The 17889-nt window shown below is 40.6% G+C and overlaps 1 protein-coding gene across 2 annotated transcripts in view; it reads right to left on the bottom strand.

The window, feature by feature from the left end:
- The window catches only part of OSBPL7 (oxysterol binding protein like 7), a 57433-nt gene that overhangs the window by 22599 nt on the left and 16945 nt on the right, over positions 1-17889 (bottom strand). For both annotated transcript variants that reach the window (XM_060780902.2, XM_060780903.2), the window contains exons 2-9: positions 9733-9934; positions 9377-9499; positions 7972-8025; positions 7685-7798; positions 4992-5102; positions 2364-2490; positions 1352-1455; positions 1019-1111 (exon numbers count right to left, since the gene is read on the bottom strand). In XM_060780902.2, coding sequence (XP_060636885.2) covers positions 1019-1111; positions 1352-1455; positions 2364-2490; positions 4992-5102; positions 7685-7798; positions 7972-8025; positions 9377-9499; positions 9733-9831 — 825 coding nt within the window. In that variant the 5' untranslated portion in view covers positions 9832-9934. The remainder of the gene's footprint in view (positions 1-1018; positions 1112-1351; positions 1456-2363; positions 2491-4991; positions 5103-7684; positions 7799-7971; positions 8026-9376; positions 9500-9732; positions 9935-17889) is intronic.

Genomic DNA, 17889 nt, shown 5'->3' with positions numbered 1-17889 from the left:
ATCAGTCAGCCATTTTTGTGTTATTCCAAATGGCTTTCTCTGAGGGCCTGTCCAGACAGTACCTTTATCCCTGGACGTTCCCTGTAAATGCAGAAGCAATTGCTACAAAAGCAAAAACACAAGATTTCCAGGTGCAGGAATATCGTAGTTTTGAGCTGAATATCTGGATCTTTGCATGTCTGTATGTCCCTGCAATCGGAAATCACAGAATTTTTTATTTGTGTTTGTTCCTGGGTTTTAGATGCTTGTTCTTGATTGGTTGGTTCCTAAAAAGAAGGTGACACTTGAGTATAAGGCAAAAACTTTGTTTATGTGCCAGAAACTTCATGAAACATATGAAGGGTACATTTTCTCTGGCTAGGACAAAATTGTGGCCCCCTAGTCAATGTTGTACATCTTTTCACAAGAAGAGCAATCAGGAGCAATCATGTATAACCCAGGAACAACACCCTGTTGTTTGATGCCACAAGTACACAACCAAATTTGTCTGGACAGATGGCCAGGTAGCCAGGCTCTAAAAATAGTAGATAATGACAAAGTTCTGTTCCTGGTGTGTATGTTCCTGTTTCATTATGTAGTGCTGAATTGGACAGAAGTAGTCCTACCCTGTAAACATTATTTGTGTGCCATAAACTTTATGAAACATTTGGAGGGCACAGTCTCTCTGCCCTGCACATAGAATGGAACTTTTGCAGTGATCTAAATAACCGAATCTCTGCATATCTGCATCTAATGGGTTTTTTTAAAAAACTGCCAGTTTCCACCAGAAGTCCCACAGCAACCATCTTGAGAGCCTCTAAATCTCACAGCAAAGCATCAAGTCTGGATAATGGAGGCAGAAATCCCGGGATCAACAGGTCTGTATGTGGACCTCTTCTGAAGTCCCGGGATTTTTTGCCCCTGTTTAAAACCCATTATTTAGTACTGTCTGGAAGCGCCCTGTGTCAGGGTCTGTGGCAGACACAGAGTTCATTCTATTGCATGTCAAAATCAACCTAGCAATCCTGAACCAGCTCACCCTTCCAATGGTGTCATCCTTTGCAAAACTTTGTGTACACCAAATACGGGTAGATCTCTTCCCCTTTCTGGGTCTCTCTGTGCTTGTTGAGGTCTGTAAAACCAAGGGAAAAAATATTGTAATGCCTCTAGTTATTTTGAATGAGACAGCAAGGCATTGCTTGTTCTCAGGAAATTCCCAATTTCACAGGTAAACAAGTAGTGCCTGACCATGCAAATCAGGTATAGAATCAGAAGGTTTTTTTGGTATGGGAGCGGCTATAGTGCTAACTGCAATTAATATGCCCAAAATGTAATACAGAAGAAATATGTCTGTTGCAACCACTTTACATACCTGACTATTGGAGATGAGGGGTGCAGAGGGAATGCGGTGCAGAGATTCCAGGCTCTGTAGCATACAGTTCAGCTCCTGAAGCTTTTCCTGACAGTCTGTGAGTTCTGAGAAGAGAAAAACCAAAAAGGTGTCAAAACAAGTAGGAAAATGTTGACCTGAATGGACAAGATCTGCATCTGCAGCAGCAAGTATAGACTAGGGGCCCTTCCACACAGCTCTATATCCCAGAATATCAAGGCAAAAAATTCCACATTATCTGAATGTGGATTCAGATAATCCATTTCAAAGCAGATATTGTTGGATCTATTTTCTGCCTTGATATTGTGAGATATAGGGCTGTGGTAAAGGGCCCTAGGAGGTCAGATGGTAGAACTCTCCTCAATCTCTCCCCCCCCCCCCCATAGTAAAGTTAAGGATTTTCCCCTGACATTAAGTCCAGTCATGTCAGACTCTGGGGGCTGGTGCTCATCTCCATTTCTAAGCTGAAAAGCCAGCATTGTCTATAGACACCTCCAAGGTCATGTGGCCAGCATGACTGCATGGAGAACTGTTACCATGTTTTCGAACTGCTAGGTTGGCAGAAGCTGTGGCTAACAGCAGAAGCTCACGCCGCTCCCTGGATTCGAACCTGTGACCTTTTGGTCAACCCATTGCACCACCGGGGGCTCCCTCCCTCCCTCCCTCCCCCTCTATATATGTATAAGGTAAAGGTTGCCCCCTGACATTAAGTCCAGTCATGTCTGACTCTGGGGTGTGGTGCTCATCTCCATTTCTAAGCCGAAGAGCCAGCGTTGTCCATAGACACCTCCAAGGTCATGTGGCCAGCATGACCGCATGGATAGTCAGTTGGTATTTGAAAAGGGAAATGAAACATACTTCAAGTCTGCAGATGCATATGATAGATGGGCAACTGGTACTGCTAGCATAGTTTGGAACTAGTTTTGGCCAGAATCCCACTCAAGCCTATGCTGTTATCAAAGAGAGTAAAAATGGTAAGAGCATTGCCACTTACCTGCTGAACACCTGTCCAAGCCTTTACTGTCACTAAGCCAGGAATTCACTTTGTCTCGGTGACTGCCCAGGGAAGATAAGGCAGGGGCACTTTCTGACATCAGAATGCGGTGCCTTGCACTGCAGGCCTGAAAAAACAACCAGGCAAAATGGTATAAATTATTATTTGTTAAACAAATTAAAGTATCAGGAAATGGAAGTGGAGAAGGGCGCCCAAATAAACACTGGGGAAAATATTCTATGGGCTCCATGGGCAGTAGATTAAAGACCTCAGAGCTAAAGTCATTTATTCATCTGGAAGCTGTCTCTGGCTCAAGAATGAAATGGCTGCACAAAACATACAAATACATTTTTGGTCTTGAAAACCAATTTCTTTTTCAGATAACCACTTGGTGGAACTCCACTAGACTAGTAGGGGATTTCCACCAAAGAGGGAGAGGGAAATCCTATGATTTTACATACAATATATCTCATAAACTGCAGTATTTGAGAACTAACATTTGTTTCGGAGTAGTATTACGATTATAAATTATGTCAACCAACCCACTCTATCAGGTGAATCTTACAGATAGGCAGTAGGATTTTAATTGCTGACAATGAATAAATGGATGTAACAGACTTTCCATGATTTATTTAAAGTGTTTCAAGGCTGCTCACTGGAGGGGAGGATATTAGAGACAAAGTTGAAGTACTTTGGCCACATCATGAGGAGACAGGAAAGCTTAGAGAAGACAATTATGCTGGGGAAAATGGAAGGAAAAAGGAAGAGGGGTCAACCAAGGGTAAGATGGATGGATGGCATCCTTGAAGTGACTGGCTTGACTCTGAAGGGGCTGGGGGAGGTGACAGCCGACAGGGAGCTCTGGCGTGGGCTGGTCCATGAGGTCACAAAGAGTCGGAAACGACTGAACAAATGAACAACAACAATGGCTGTTTTAAACTCACGTATAATTTAAAATGTTGTCAAAGGCTTTCATGGCCAGAATTACCTGGTTGCTGTGAGTTTTCTGGACTGTATGGCCATGTTCCAGAAGCATTCTCTCCTGATGTTTCATCCATATTTATGGCAGGCATCCTCAGAGATTGTGTGGTTGTTGGAAACTAGGCAAGTAAGGGTTATATATCTGTGGAATGTCCAGGGTGGGAGAAAGAACTCTTGTATGCTTGAGGCAAGTTGAATGTTGCAATTGGCCACCTTGATTAGCACTGAATGACCTTGCAGTTTCAAAGACTCGCTTCAAAGACAGAATCCTGCCTGGGGAAATCTGTTGTTGGGAAGTGTTCGTTGGACCTTTGAAGCTGCAAGGCCATTCAGTGCTAAACAAGGTGGCTAGTTGTCTCAAGACAAAGTTATTTCTCCCACCCTGGACATTCCACAGATATATAAACTTCACTTGCCTAGTTTCAACAGATCGCACAACCTCTGACTATATATCTGTCATAGATGTGGGTGAAACGTCAGGAGACAATGCTTCTGGAGCATGGCTATATAGCCCGGAAAATTCACAGCAACCTAATGTATAATTGTATATTTATAGCTTATTGTACTTTACGTGTTTAATGTAATAAGAAGTCTTGTGTTCCAAAGAGCAAAATGCAATTAAACTACAAATAAATTAAATTATTAGAGTGTTCAGTACTTTACTCAACTATCTGTATTCAGTACTTCACTCAATGATGAAGCTAGAGGGTTACTGTGTAGATAAAAATGGAGAGGAGGAATCAGAACTCAGAAATGTAATTTTCAACTACAACTGCCAGAGTCTTCCTGACATCCTGATATCCTTGAGTTTCCTAAAGGATAGGTGGGATGAAAATATAACAAGTAAATAAATAAATAAAATATGTGGGACATAGTAACTGCATCCACTGGAATTATGAAGGCCCAGGGTTAGAAACCTTTTGTTGCTGAAATGATGCAAGTGGGTTTCGGGGGTCTTCCTTGTTCAGGATGCATATGGGAACTGATAAAGCTTCAGAAGGAAGAATGAGAAAGAGTTTGGAGGCATTTTTGGATGGGTTTTGGGGGTCTTCTTTGTCCAGGATACATATGGGAAACGACAAAGCTTGAGAAAGAAAAAGAGAGGCCAAAGGTTTTTTTGGGGTGAGTTTTGGGGGGCAAATGTGAGAACGGATAGCATTTGGGGGAAGAGAGACTTGTTAATTGTATAACGGCATTGAATGTTTGCCGTATATGTGTTCTGTAATCCGCCCTGAGTCCCCTCAGGGAGATAGAGCGGAATATAAATAAAGTATATTATTATTATTATTATTATTATTATTATTATTATTATTATTATCTTCTCTCCTGATATGCATATGGACACCACCTACCTTCATTATTCATGCTCATGAGGGGCAATGACAGAACCAAAATGCCCTATGACTAGTAGCAATGGTGTGTAGTGGAACTAGGACTTGGGAGATCAAGGGTCAAGTCCCTGTTCAATGAGTGATCTTGAGCCAGTCGCTCTGTCTCAATAATCAAATCTACATTGCCAAGTTGTTGTGAAAATAAAAGTGGGAAAGAGGAGACTTTTGATCCCATTAGAGGAACAGCAAGATATAACAATACAGCAACATATAACAGCTTGCAGCACACAGGGAAGTCCATTTTTCTATAACTCACAGGTGGAGGATGGGGTGGTCTTCCACCATGGCCACCCATCAAGAACTTTTCAGCTTGGCGGTGTGAGCACAGCTTGGCCACCCAATTATTGAAGAGTTCTTGGGATTTTATCTAAAATGAATCAAATAGAAACTTTAAAGAATGTAAACAAGGACCAGAGAACAGAACAGAGAACACTACATAATTATGTTATTATGATAATGCTTCAACTGAGGTGACTGCTTCCAATGTAATCCTGAGGTTTGTAGTTTGGTGAGGTAGTAGAATACTTCGTGTATGAGAAAGAGATTTTAAGCCGACATTTATTATGGTTCCATGGATTTTTTGTATACGGTGAACCATCCATCAGGCTAGGAATACCCAGAGGTGATTTGTCATTCCTTTCTCTGAAATATAGCCTGGAACACCTGTACATACCTCTCCCTAAAATGCAATTACCTGAATTCCTTAGTCTGGCATCATGGAAATTAAGGCAGAATATAGCACTGTGGTATGTAGTGTGAAATGCCTCCAGAGAAGCTTCAAGATATTTTGCTATTTGAGGAGGAACAGGAAATGACATCTACCACCCACATACATCAAGAGGCATAGTATCCAAACCCACAGAAACTTGCAGAAGTACTACTCTCTCTCTCCTGACAGCAGCAGAACAGCAATACACTTTACATTGAAATCATTCATTCTTTGCTATCCTTTCATATCTATCAATATCAGAATCCAAAGGCTGCCAAAATTTGGATAATTCCCAATGGAGCAGGGGAGAGATGGAAATAAACAAGGGAAGTGGTGGATATTTGCATGGATGACTCTCTAGCACTGGAAGTAGGTTTCTCAAGCTGAAAATGTTTGGTACCCATTAGATCAGTGGTTCCCGACCTGTGGGTTCCAAGATGTTTTAGCCTTCAACTCCCAGAAATCCTAACAGCTGGTAAACTGGCTGGGATTTCTGGGAGTTGCAGACCGAAACATCGGCGGACCCACAAGTTGAGAACAACTGCATTAAATCATCAACGTAATCCAGACGACTGAACCTCTGCACAAAACTATCTGGCTTAAGATCGAAAGAGAGCTCCTAGGTTCCTACCAACATCTCATGAAACTTTTAGGGCACACAGGGTTCAGTTTTTCCCCACATTATTTTGAAATTCCAGGTACACATGTTCTGAAAGTCAAAAATTTATGCTTTACAGTGAATCTACACGAGTATTCTTTCCTATCACTTACTACATGGTCACACAAAGTCTTTTTCTAAAAGCTGGATTGAAATCTCCAACAGGGTAAACAAATAAGATCTTGCTCTGATTTAGAGAACAAGAGGCAGATAGCTGAATTTCTCTGGATACCTGGAGTGCTCCGTGAATAACTTCTCAACCTGGCTGCTGAGCTGAGATCTTTATCAGATGATTCGTAGGATTATTATATGGCATTAACCGCAGTGCAAACTGTTATCTATTCTCCTGTAGTCAGCAACTTTTCTGTAGCCAGCATAGTAGAACAGGAAGTGCAAATGTTTGCTTTTGAATATAATATTTTAAATCGGGAGCTTCAACATAAGAGCCTAACCAAATCCTTTACAGTTCAGATCCTGTTTCCACAACAGTCAATAGGATCACAGAATCAGAAGATGTTAGAGACAGAATAATAGAGTTAGACAGGCTCGCAAGGTCCAAACCTATGGCATGCAACACCAAACAAATGAAGTACCTCTTAAAATGCCTATCTAACATCTGGGCTGTGGCACAGTTGGCTAGGAGTCAGCTGCATTAAATCACCACTGACCAAAAGGTCATGAGTTCGAGGCTGGAGTAACCTCCCGACCATTTGTCTAGCTTGCTGTCAACCTTTGCAGCCCAAAAGACAGTTGCATCTGTCAAGTAGGAAATTTAGGTACCGCTTATGCGGGGAGGCTAATTTAACTAATTTATGATGCCATAAAAATCTCCAGCAGTGGTTGAAAGAATGAGGAAGTACTCCATCAAGGATTCGGTGTCATAAGTGGACCGTGAAGCGACAGCTCCCCCAGTGGCCGGAATTCGAGCATACCCTCATGAAACTTAAAATGCCTCTGTGTTTGTCTATATATGTTGTGTGTCTATGGCATTGAACGTTTGCCATGTATATGTGCAATGTAATCCACCCTGAGTCCCCTGTGGGGAGGCTAATATAAATACTGTAAAAAAATAAATACATCTGCATGAAGACCTCCAAAGATAGAGTGTTTACCACTCTCCAAGGTAATATATCCCACTGTCTAAGAGCTCCTAAAGTAAAAAGGGTTATTTCAAATGTTTGGGTTGAATTTCTTGTCCTGAACTTTGAATCTAATAGTTTGTGTTCTCTGGAGGAAAGGAAAACAAGCCTGGCTCATCTTCTATATGACATTCCTTCAGATATTTAAAGATAGCTATCATAGCTTTATCCCGTGTGAATTGATGTCATCCCCTTGTGAAGTTGGCAAGTATCACTTCACACCATCCTCACACTAACCCAGGAAAAGCAAATGGAAGTCAACTCTCAACAACATGCCAAAGGCTAAGTGACATTTGCACTCATGTCCCCAATGATCTCTTCCTTTTATCTACAATCCAATGCTAGTTAGCAATGCCATCTCCCCCACTTTGTGCCACTGTCCTTTAACCTGGATGAGGTGTCCTTGATTTGACCCACTGCCTTGAGATTATAGATGTCACTACCTTGAGATGATAAATGTTATCTTCTGTGTCCAGATCTACTCGTTGAGCTTTCTTGTTGACTGACATGACTGACAAGCGAACATCAATGGAGCCGTGTAGTTTCCCTTTCATGACCTGGAGGGAGAAGCCACAGACAGAATCATGCTGGTGATGCGAACCGTTCTTCTCCTCTTTAGCTTATTTCCTTAGTCTTTCTCTTTAATGGTTCCCTTTGGTTACTTTAGCTCTTGGGTTCCCAAAAGCCCTTAGCACACCAAAATCTGGCCTTCCCTTCAAATTGTACTCACATCTTGACGCGTTGTGGCATATTTCAGGATTCCATCTTCCAAAACAAAATAGCGCTTCGAGAAGGAAAAGAAATGGAGGAGAGAGAGAAAATCATAAATTACCAAGCATAATTGCCAAGGCTGAATTAAATCAAGCTAATAGGATATGAGGATATTCTATCCAAGTTTAGAAAAGATTCTCTGGCTAAATGTTTCCATCCTTTTCTAAATGTGCACATGGTTCCACTGACTAAAGTGTATCCATGCACATTTTAGAAACATATTGTTGTTGTGTGCATCCAAGCCATTCTCGACTTATGCATTCCTAAGGTGAACTTATTACAAGATTTTCTTGGTAAAATTTGTTGGGGAGTGACTCTGCTTCTTTCTAAGGCTGAGAGAGCATGGCTTGTCAAGGGTCACTCAGTAGGTTTCCATAACTGGCCTCTAGAGTACCATTCCAACACTCAACCATTATATCACACTGACTCTCCTTTAGAAAAATATGTAGTCCAAATTTTGCAAATGTTTTGTAGAACATCCTTTTTTTCATGGAATACAGCACAAATTTATTTATTTAAACAGAGGCTGGATGGCCATCTGTCAGGGGTGATTTGAATGCAATATTCCTGCTTCTTGGCAGGGGGTTGGACTGGATGGCCCATGAGGTCTCTTCCAACTCTTTAATTCTATTATTCTATGTAGTTTTACCCCGCTGTACCTCAACCCCAAAGGGGGCCCAGAGCGGCTTCCAAATAGGCAATAATTCAATGCCGCATTAAGACAGAAAAATATACAAAAAACAAAATACATTGTGCATTAAAATAATAAAACACTAACATATAAATTCATTTAAAGAAGCAGTGAAAAACATGGCACATAGTCCCAAAATTATAGTCCAAAAGCCATTCCAATCGCATTATGCAGAAATATATGGATTCCCAGTTGTAAATTATATCTGATTCTGCATCTAATCCATAAAGTGTAACATTAGGCAAACTTAGTTTAACAAAAAAAAAAAAAATCCAAGCATGTTCATTTTTCATCTTTCCCTATATATAACATAATTTGCACCCCACACCAGAGAACTATAGAAAGAAGAACAGAAGGCAAAGTACACATTTTTGCCAAGATCTGTATGATTCTACTTCATCCATATAGTTTATTTCCAACTCAAAGGGTGAGTTATTTTGGCACATAGCTATTTGATCTGATGATATTTTTATTCTCCTCAAACCACTAAAAGTGGTGAGAGATCAGTCTTATTCCTAATCTCATCATATAAACATATCAAAGCTCTGAAATTGACTATATAGTTTGAGATTACAGGGAACTGACACATGTTGAGCATGGAGCAACATAGCCATTGCCCCAGAAAGGAAGCAGGAACCCCAACAGTGAATCTTCACACAGCCAAACCTCTTACCTTGTGCCATCCTTTCAGAGGCCATTTTCGTTTCTTGAGCAGGTAACCTTCCTGCCTTTCAGGCTCCTGGATCACCCCACCTTGTATCTGCAGCTCATCCACCACCTCCCAGCTTTCTGAACCCTAAAATCCAAACACATACACACACATACACAAACATTAGAAACATTATGGAAAAGGAAAACTTTGAGGGGGACTTTGTGCTGTGACTTAAAGGACCAAGTAAAGGATAGTGCCAATTGTTAATTTCAAAACAAAAATGGCACCATTTCTGCTTCCAGAGACCACTCCAAAACTGTCCAAGGACGTGGGGGGGGGGGTAGGTTGTGGGGTTACACTATGGGAAGAAGTCACACCTGCCGAGCAATGCTGTGTTTGGAAGACACGGTGCTGTTGGAGCGGGAGGGTGGTGGTGCCCGTTTAGGAGAAGATGGATCTTTCTCATGGCTACCCATCCCTGGGGTGGCTGTTTCTCCTGGATGCCAAGGGATGGTCAGAAATGCACCTTTTGATCAAGACTTTCTTCTCATCTCTAGAGCACAACATTCAGAGGGTTGCCTGAGGAGAGGACATAACAGATGGATTTCTCAGCAAAAGAAAATACAATGAAAATCAGAGCTTTCCACAGGAGAATACTGATAAGTCTTGTAACAATCACATAATTAGTTTGAAGGAAGGAAAATTCACATATTCAAAACAAACCGAGCTTTATTTCAGTGTGCAAACAAAGGCTTAATTTGAATGTTCTCCCAGAACAGGATTTCTGTTCCGTTGTTATTTTCACAAGGGCATCATGACTGCTTATTTTTAGAGTAATAAATTGCTTCATCCATATCTGAATATTCTTATAGTATTACAATTCAGGGCTGTGCTGAGTTATTTCGCTGCCTGAGGCACAGAAAAAAGTGGTGCAGCCCATTTCTAGAGGTAAGGTTCAAGTTATTCCATCAATCAAGGCAGAATATATCGAATCCACATCCCTACTTTTCTGAAAATAACTATACAATGATAATATGTTAAATAAATAATCATTTATTGTCCTTTCATGGCATCCCAAATCTTTCAGCAGCCAGCTTAATGATAGGACCTGCCTGGGTAGGTATTGCCCAAGTCCCAGGAATATTAGCATTCTTTTCCTGCCTTCAAAAAAGACCAAATTCCTAGTCTTCATTGAATAAAAAGTTTTAAATTTTAAAGGCTTTAGACATGAGAAGTGTAATAACATTTACATTGCAGGTGAATAAACTGTAGCTCCTAATCTCTTTTTCCAGTCCCTAGATGTCCCCAAAATCCCAGATCTTCCTTGTCTTCCACAGTTGCCCACCCCAATTTAGAAAGAAGACTTAGACTTACTCTGAAGTAAGCATATATGGTATTTGCCATCTTTTCAGGATCATTTTAAAAGGAGCAATATCTAAAGATAATCAGGGGGGAAAAGGCAGAAAGCTATTTTCTGATGCTCGGAGAGTTTTGTTTGTTTGGGTTTTTTTCTATGTCCATCAAGCTTCACTCAGGTTTTTCCCTGTCTGGCCAGATATCAATCAGGACCCCTTTGGGCATTTATGACTAAAAGTTCTGATTTAGGTCTCAGGTTCCAAGTCTCACAGAGTGAGGGTAGTTCTACACTGCAACTTAAACCGAGTTAGGATGTGGATTTAAAGGAACTGTTCCATTACAGAGTGCCTACACAATCTCCCCAGGAACAAGCTTCAGGCTGGGACAGTGGCCACAAATACCCACTGATTGAAGATGAATCCGAACCCAGGAATGATTTTCTTTCTAACCCTGTCCACTGGGATTCATTGATATGCACTGCCATGACCACTGGGAATAAACGTTAGACCAGCCAGGGCACAGGAAATAAAGACAATGGGACAGAAAGCAATCATTCCCACAAGAATGAAGTTGTTTTCCTCTCTGGGGTCAGGATTTGTTTGTTTACCTTCTTGTGAGCTGTGTTTTCAGAGTTGCAAAATGCATCAGCGCTAGCCCTGTCCAAGTCCTTTGCATTTTTCAGTCTGCATGGCATATACACTGATCAACTACAGAAGATTTTCTGGCTTATTCTGGAATTTCCAATGAGTAATACACTGTTTCTGCTGGATTCCTGCTGCAGTGCACATTTGGTAAACACCCAACCTCAAGCCAAATTCAAACTGCATTATACTGCCTGTGTAAAACCACCCAGAGTCTGAACCACTGGAGATATGGAAACTCTATAGCAGCTGTCACAGACATGTAACTGTTCAGATATTGCTGGTCCACAACTTCCCATACATGAGGCATTATGGAAACTACTGTCCAGCAACATCTGTTCATACTTAATCAGGCATTTCCTTCTTTGATTACCCAGCACTTTGTTAACAATTCAATGTTTTTGAAGGTGCATATTCCACCCTTCTGTCTGATGGCAAAATATCTAATACTGGCTCTCATACTCAAATCCAGATATTTGTCAGGTCTTCACCCTACCAATCTTATTTCCAGATTCAACTTGTTTCTTCCACTATCTAAGCCCAAAGCATGGCCCTAATTGTAAAAACACAACAATACACCATCAAGCAAGTACACAATGCAGATTTCCCCTTCATTTACCATGACAGATCTGGCTGCACAATTTGGATCACCTTTCCCCAGTTACAGAACTTAGCGTATTAAACACATAAATCAGGACACATGCTTTTCCCAAAATAGACAACAGAAAGGTGGGGGAGAGAATCTGATTAGAAAGAAAAGAAGAGGAAGAGATCATAATGCCATATTTTTATGACGGATTGTCCCACCCCATCAATAGATGAATACCTTTGCCTCCACTAAGTCACCTTTGTATCTTGCCCTTTTATCAAGCTCACCTGCTCGCCTGCCAACCTTTTATTTCCTGGGCTGGCACAACAGCTGTTGTTTGTATAAAGGGCTCAACCACACCCATTTACATCTATCCTCCCTTAGCAAACAGGTTCTCAATTTGCAGCATGTTCCTCCTGAGCTTACCTAGACAGGAGATGAAGTGCACAGGAATAAAGCCCAGAGTCTCTTGCTCTGCTCTATATTTCAAGGTGAAATTCAAAGCAGAAGCATAGATAAAAGATGATAACAATATATATATGAATTTTGATTTCTCTTTCATGCAATCTGGGCTGCCTGAAATAAAGAGAAGGAAGCTAATAAACAAAACATGAGTTGCATTCAGAAAAAGGTTGAGAGTCTGAAAAGGTTTCAGGTATGGAATTTTTTGACTACTCGTATGTATACATCTACACTATAGAAGTAATGTAATTTTTTACAATATCACTTCAATTACCAATGTTATAGAATCACGAGAGTTGTAGTTTTATAAGTCTGCTAGCCTTCTCTGCTAAATAGTACTGGTGCCTCATCAAACTACAACTCCCATGATTCCACATCATTAAGCTGTGGAAGTTAAAGTGGCATCAACTTGCATTAATTCTAAAATATAGATGCACTCTACATCTACCATAATATCTCAGCCAGCTAAACCAATAAACTGTGGTTTATGATTTGCTGTGGCTTAACTGAAACCATTCAACTTAAAACAATGGTTTATTTTATTTATTTATTTACAGCTTTTATATTCCGCCCTTCTCACCCCGCAGGGGACTCAGGGCGGATTACAGTGTACACATATATGGCAAACATTCAATGCCAATTTTTGACATACAAACATATACAGACATACACAGAGGCTATTAAACTTTTTCTGGCCGCCAGGGGAGCTGTCGCTTTCATCGTCCATCTGCGACACTGATGAAACACTTCCACATTCCCCGCATGCTTCCCCGCTGGAATGCTTTGCTGGAGTCTTCTTTATGGCCTCATAAATCAGTTAATTTAGCTTCCCCACACTTTAAGGTGTGGGGAGGCTAAATTTTCCTACTTCACAGATGCAACTGTCTTTCGAGTTGCAAAAGTCGACAACAGGCTACACACAATTGGTTGGAAACCCACTCCAAACCGGACTGGTTTAGGATGCTGGCCTTTTTAAAAATAGGTTATAGTTTCAATGTAATGCTAGAATATGACTTATATAAAACAAAAATGAAAACTTCCAATTGCCTTGGGTGGAGTATGTGAGCACAAGGCTGATTGAGGAGTCTTTCTACAAAGTCACACCCAAGGAACTACACGGCTGCAATACCGTTGTTTATTTTATTTATTTATTTATTCATTTACTATATTTGTATATTGCCCTTCTCAGCCCTCAAGTCACTTCTGATTTATGGAGGCCCTAAGGTGAACCTATGACAGGTTTTATTGGCAAGATTTTTTTCAGAGTGAATTTGGCCTTTGCTTCCCTCTGAAGCTGAGACAGTGTGCCTTACTTAAGGTCACCCAGAAAAGCATCAGAAATCAACATTTGGAAGCAAGAAGGTAAATGCAATGCTGTTACCAGTAAAGGTTGCACCTTTATGCATCAAGTCAGATTGAAAAACAATGTCACAAGCCAGTTAAAAATTACTTTATTGGTATAATAAGTCACAGCTTTTAGTTAATTTCAAAAGTATTTGAAGACACCTAGCAGCATAACACACAATGTTTTGGTTCTCTCAGTTCTTATCAGCACTGGGTTGTTTGGAAATCGATTCCTTTCCCAAATGGAAAGACTCCATTAATCATCCTGCATCATGATAAGAATTAATAGCCATTTTGGATGTTACTGTTTCATTCTGTTTAGTTGTAGCATTGGGAGCATTGTGGACACATTGTGGGAGTATTTTCATTGCTCCTTTCTTTGGGATTCCCGAGCATCTCCTTTGGAAATCCCGGAATACTGCCAGCGATTGGGCTGAAAATACACTGGGATTCCCAAGAGAGTTGCTGTACGTTTATTCTCCATTCTCTGGCATATCTTTCTACATTATATTAAATTATATGCATTTTTAATAAGGGAAGTAGAGCAGTACTGCCATTACAATGAAATCCTATTAAGATTAATGTCCAAAAGAACCACAGGGATCAGGAGGGAAAAATTAAAGACTAAAAATTAAAGATGACAATGTTTAAAGAAGTGGTTCTCATCTTTCCTAATGCTGCGACCCCTTAATAAAGTTCCTCATGTTGTGGTGATCCCTAACCATAAAATTATTGTATTGTCGAAGGCTTTCATGGCTGGAATCACTCAGTTCTTGTGGGTTTTTTCGGGCTATATGGCCATGTTCTAGAGGCATTTCTCCTGACGTTTCGCCTGCATCTATGGCAAGCATACTCAGAGGTGAGGTCATAAAATTATTCATTGCTACTGCATAACTTGTAATCTTGCTACTGTCATGAATCGTAATGTAAATATCTGATATGCAGGATGTATTTTCATTCATGCGACCAAATTTGGCACAAATATCCGATATGCCCAAAATGGTGAGGTTGGGGTGGATTGATTTTGTCATTTGGGAGTTGTAGTTGCTGGGATTTGTAGTTCACCTACAATCAAAGAGCACTCTGAACTCCATCAAAGATGGAATCAAACAAAACTTGGACCACAGAACTCCCATGACCAACAGAAAATACAGGAAGAGTTTGGTGGGCATTGACCTTGAGTTTTGGAGTTGTAGTTCACCAACATCCAGAGAGCACTGAGGACTCAAACAATGATGGATCAGGGCCAAACTTGGCACTAATCCTCAATATGCCCAAATGTGAATACTGGTGGAATTTGGGGAAAATAGACCTTGACATTTGGGAGTTGTAGTTGCTGGGATTTATCAAAGAGCATTCTGAACTCCACCAATGACAGAATGGTGCAAAACTTCCCACATAGATCCCCCATGACCAATAGAAAATAATGCTTTCTGATTGTCTTTGGCGACCCCTCTCACCCCTTTGGCGACCCCTTGTGATTCCCCCAGGGGTTCCGACCCCCGGGTTGAGAAATGCTGGTTTAAAGAGTAATATACAAAAGCAGAAAAATGAGTGTTCATTCTCAGGGAAAAAGCATGTGTAAACAATTGTAGAAGTAGCATGGTATGTGTTCATCTTCCCACCCTGGGCTGAGAATAGAAGGATTCAAATGATTATATATTTGTGTGATTTTGTCTTCCTGATTTAAAAGACAACAACAAAAAACAAAACCTACCAGTTATGGAGTAGGAGGCAGAGCAAACAGGATGGTATCAATGATACTGCCATATGTCAAGTGTGAGAAACCAAACAGAGGAACTAATGCCATTTAAACACAATTGCAGTGAATGGTATGAAAGAGTGTATTGCTAATCCATTGCCCTTCCAAGTCTGGCATTGGAATGACAGCAAACAACTGATTAATGTGATAAGCATCTCAGAGGTATTTTGGCAGGACGTTTTTCAAGTGTTATGCCATCCTCTTATGAATCATAACGACAGTAGAAGAAATAGAAAAGTACAAGCAACATCACACAATACTTTTTCATCATTATAATGAAAAATAAACAGCAGAAATACCCTGAATGAACTAGAACACATCTGATCTTGGAAGTGAAGGAGAGTTGGGTCTGGTTAGTACTTGGGATGACCTGCAAAGGATAACAGAAACTGCAAGCTATGTTCAGGAAAGGCAATAGAAAACTATTTCTGGGTATTTCTTGCCTAGCAAAACCTTATGAAATCCATGGTGTCGCCACAAGTCAAGAGGCAACTGAAGGTATATGCAGAGACAATGATTGACAGTAATGTCTACTTTCCAAACCCTTGTAATCCATAAAGGGAACATATATTTTTAAAAGAAAAATTCACAAATTCTGGTGGCCAATATGCAATTTTTTGCAGACCTTGGAAACTTTTTTTTCCTGGATGGCAATTCCTAGGAATCCCAGTTTGCACTAACCAACAGATTCTCAGAATTGTCATCCAAACAAGAACTTTTCCAAGATCTACTTCTTTTGGACATCCACTGGTCAAATCAAATAAATAAATAAAATATGGTAATCTATAATGTTAAGTGTGTTGTCTGGTTCTGGCCATACTGTATTGTCATTTGTATGAAAGATTTGGGCATCGAGATTCAGATTTGCATTCAGATTGAATGTCCTTGGAAGAAGGATTTTTTGTCTGCCTTCATGGCAACTGGAGCTCCCTTCCCTTACAGCTGAATGTTATACACACTGTGATTACTCATCCATCTCTCATTCTCATTCTCCTTCTGCCATCCCAAATCTCCAAATTTAGCACACCCACACCCCAAAAGTCAGCAACAATCTGGGTATGAACTCACGAACCAAGCAAAGTTGATGCAAACGAAGCTTGTTTGCAAACACATTGGAATGATTTGCGTAATTGGGTTTGCATAAGAAGAAAAGAAGAGGAAGTCCTAATGTATATGGAATTTGAGATTTCCATGGAGTATAGCAACAAACCCAGGGGTGAAACTGAGACTGTAGTTTCCTCCAAAAAACAAAATTCCATATAAATTCTGCCTCAATGAAACTGCAATATTTCCTTGGTGTATGTGTGCCTGTCTGCTTGTTTGTCTGTCTCTCTATCTTCAAATTGCATGTCAATTTAGGGCAACCCCATGTTTTTTTAAAAATAATCTTTATTGTGTTTTTTCCAATACCCCATGAATTTTTAACAGTGTTTTCTTAGGTAAGGTAAACTCAGAGATGGTTTTACCAATTCCTTCCTTCAAAACAAAGCCTACAGCACCTGGTATTCATTGGAGGTCTCTCATCCAAGTACTTACCAGGGTTAACCCTGTTTAATCAAACAGGATTTTTATGGTATTTGGCCACTGGCATTTCCAGACACACAAGAAAAGGTTGGGTTTTTCCTCTGGGGATAGATTTATTCCACAGTCCCATTCTCCGTTGTAAACCGTCTTTATTTACTACCATCTTCCACATCTTGGTGGCCTCTAAATGTGTTTGGTTCCAAATTTTTAATCATATCCAGACTTATTGGCCATTGGTCATGGAAGTCTAAAATTAAATTCTCCTATATTCTCCTATCCTATATTCCTAGACAAAGTATGACTCACCAGCATGAAGACAAGAGACAGAGGCACTTTATTACGATCTGCAGAAATGATGCAATGTACAGCATGGATACTCTAAATGTAAAAGCACAAACATATTGTTGTGTGCAGGCATTTTTATACAGTAAAAATTCATTAGCTAACATTGTCTGGAATTTAATTCTCCCATCCCTTCCTGTGATTGGCTGAGTGTGGGGACTAGCCCGACACCCCTCCACTCTTGATTGGCCAGGAGGAGAGACTACACTTGCTTGCCTCCTGATTGGTAGAACCTCTGGTGATGTGGCCAGGAATGCCTTCCTTGCCAGGAGGAGATGCCTGGGGCTGCCCAATTCGAAGGTGTCTCCCTGGGCAGAAGGAGTTTCCCAGGAAGGCCAGTCCATATTTAAGTTTTGGATCCCAGGACAATGGTTAGCCATGTGTCACAATAATGGGATTATGGAGATGAGTCCAGGATTCAGAGGACAAAAGGTGATGATCTCTGGGTCCGGTCCCAGGCACGGCGGAATAAAGGAAGAGTCCCTAAAATGTCTATTGATTCATCCAAGCAATC

This window comes from Anolis sagrei, chromosome 6, assembly GCF_037176765.1.
Source record: "Anolis sagrei isolate rAnoSag1 chromosome 6, rAnoSag1.mat, whole genome shotgun sequence".
NCBI classification, from domain to species: Eukaryota; Metazoa; Chordata; class Lepidosauria; order Squamata; family Dactyloidae; genus Anolis; species Anolis sagrei.
Note: the sequence above shows the minus strand (reverse complement) of the source record. Positions and strands in the feature narration are given on the sequence as shown.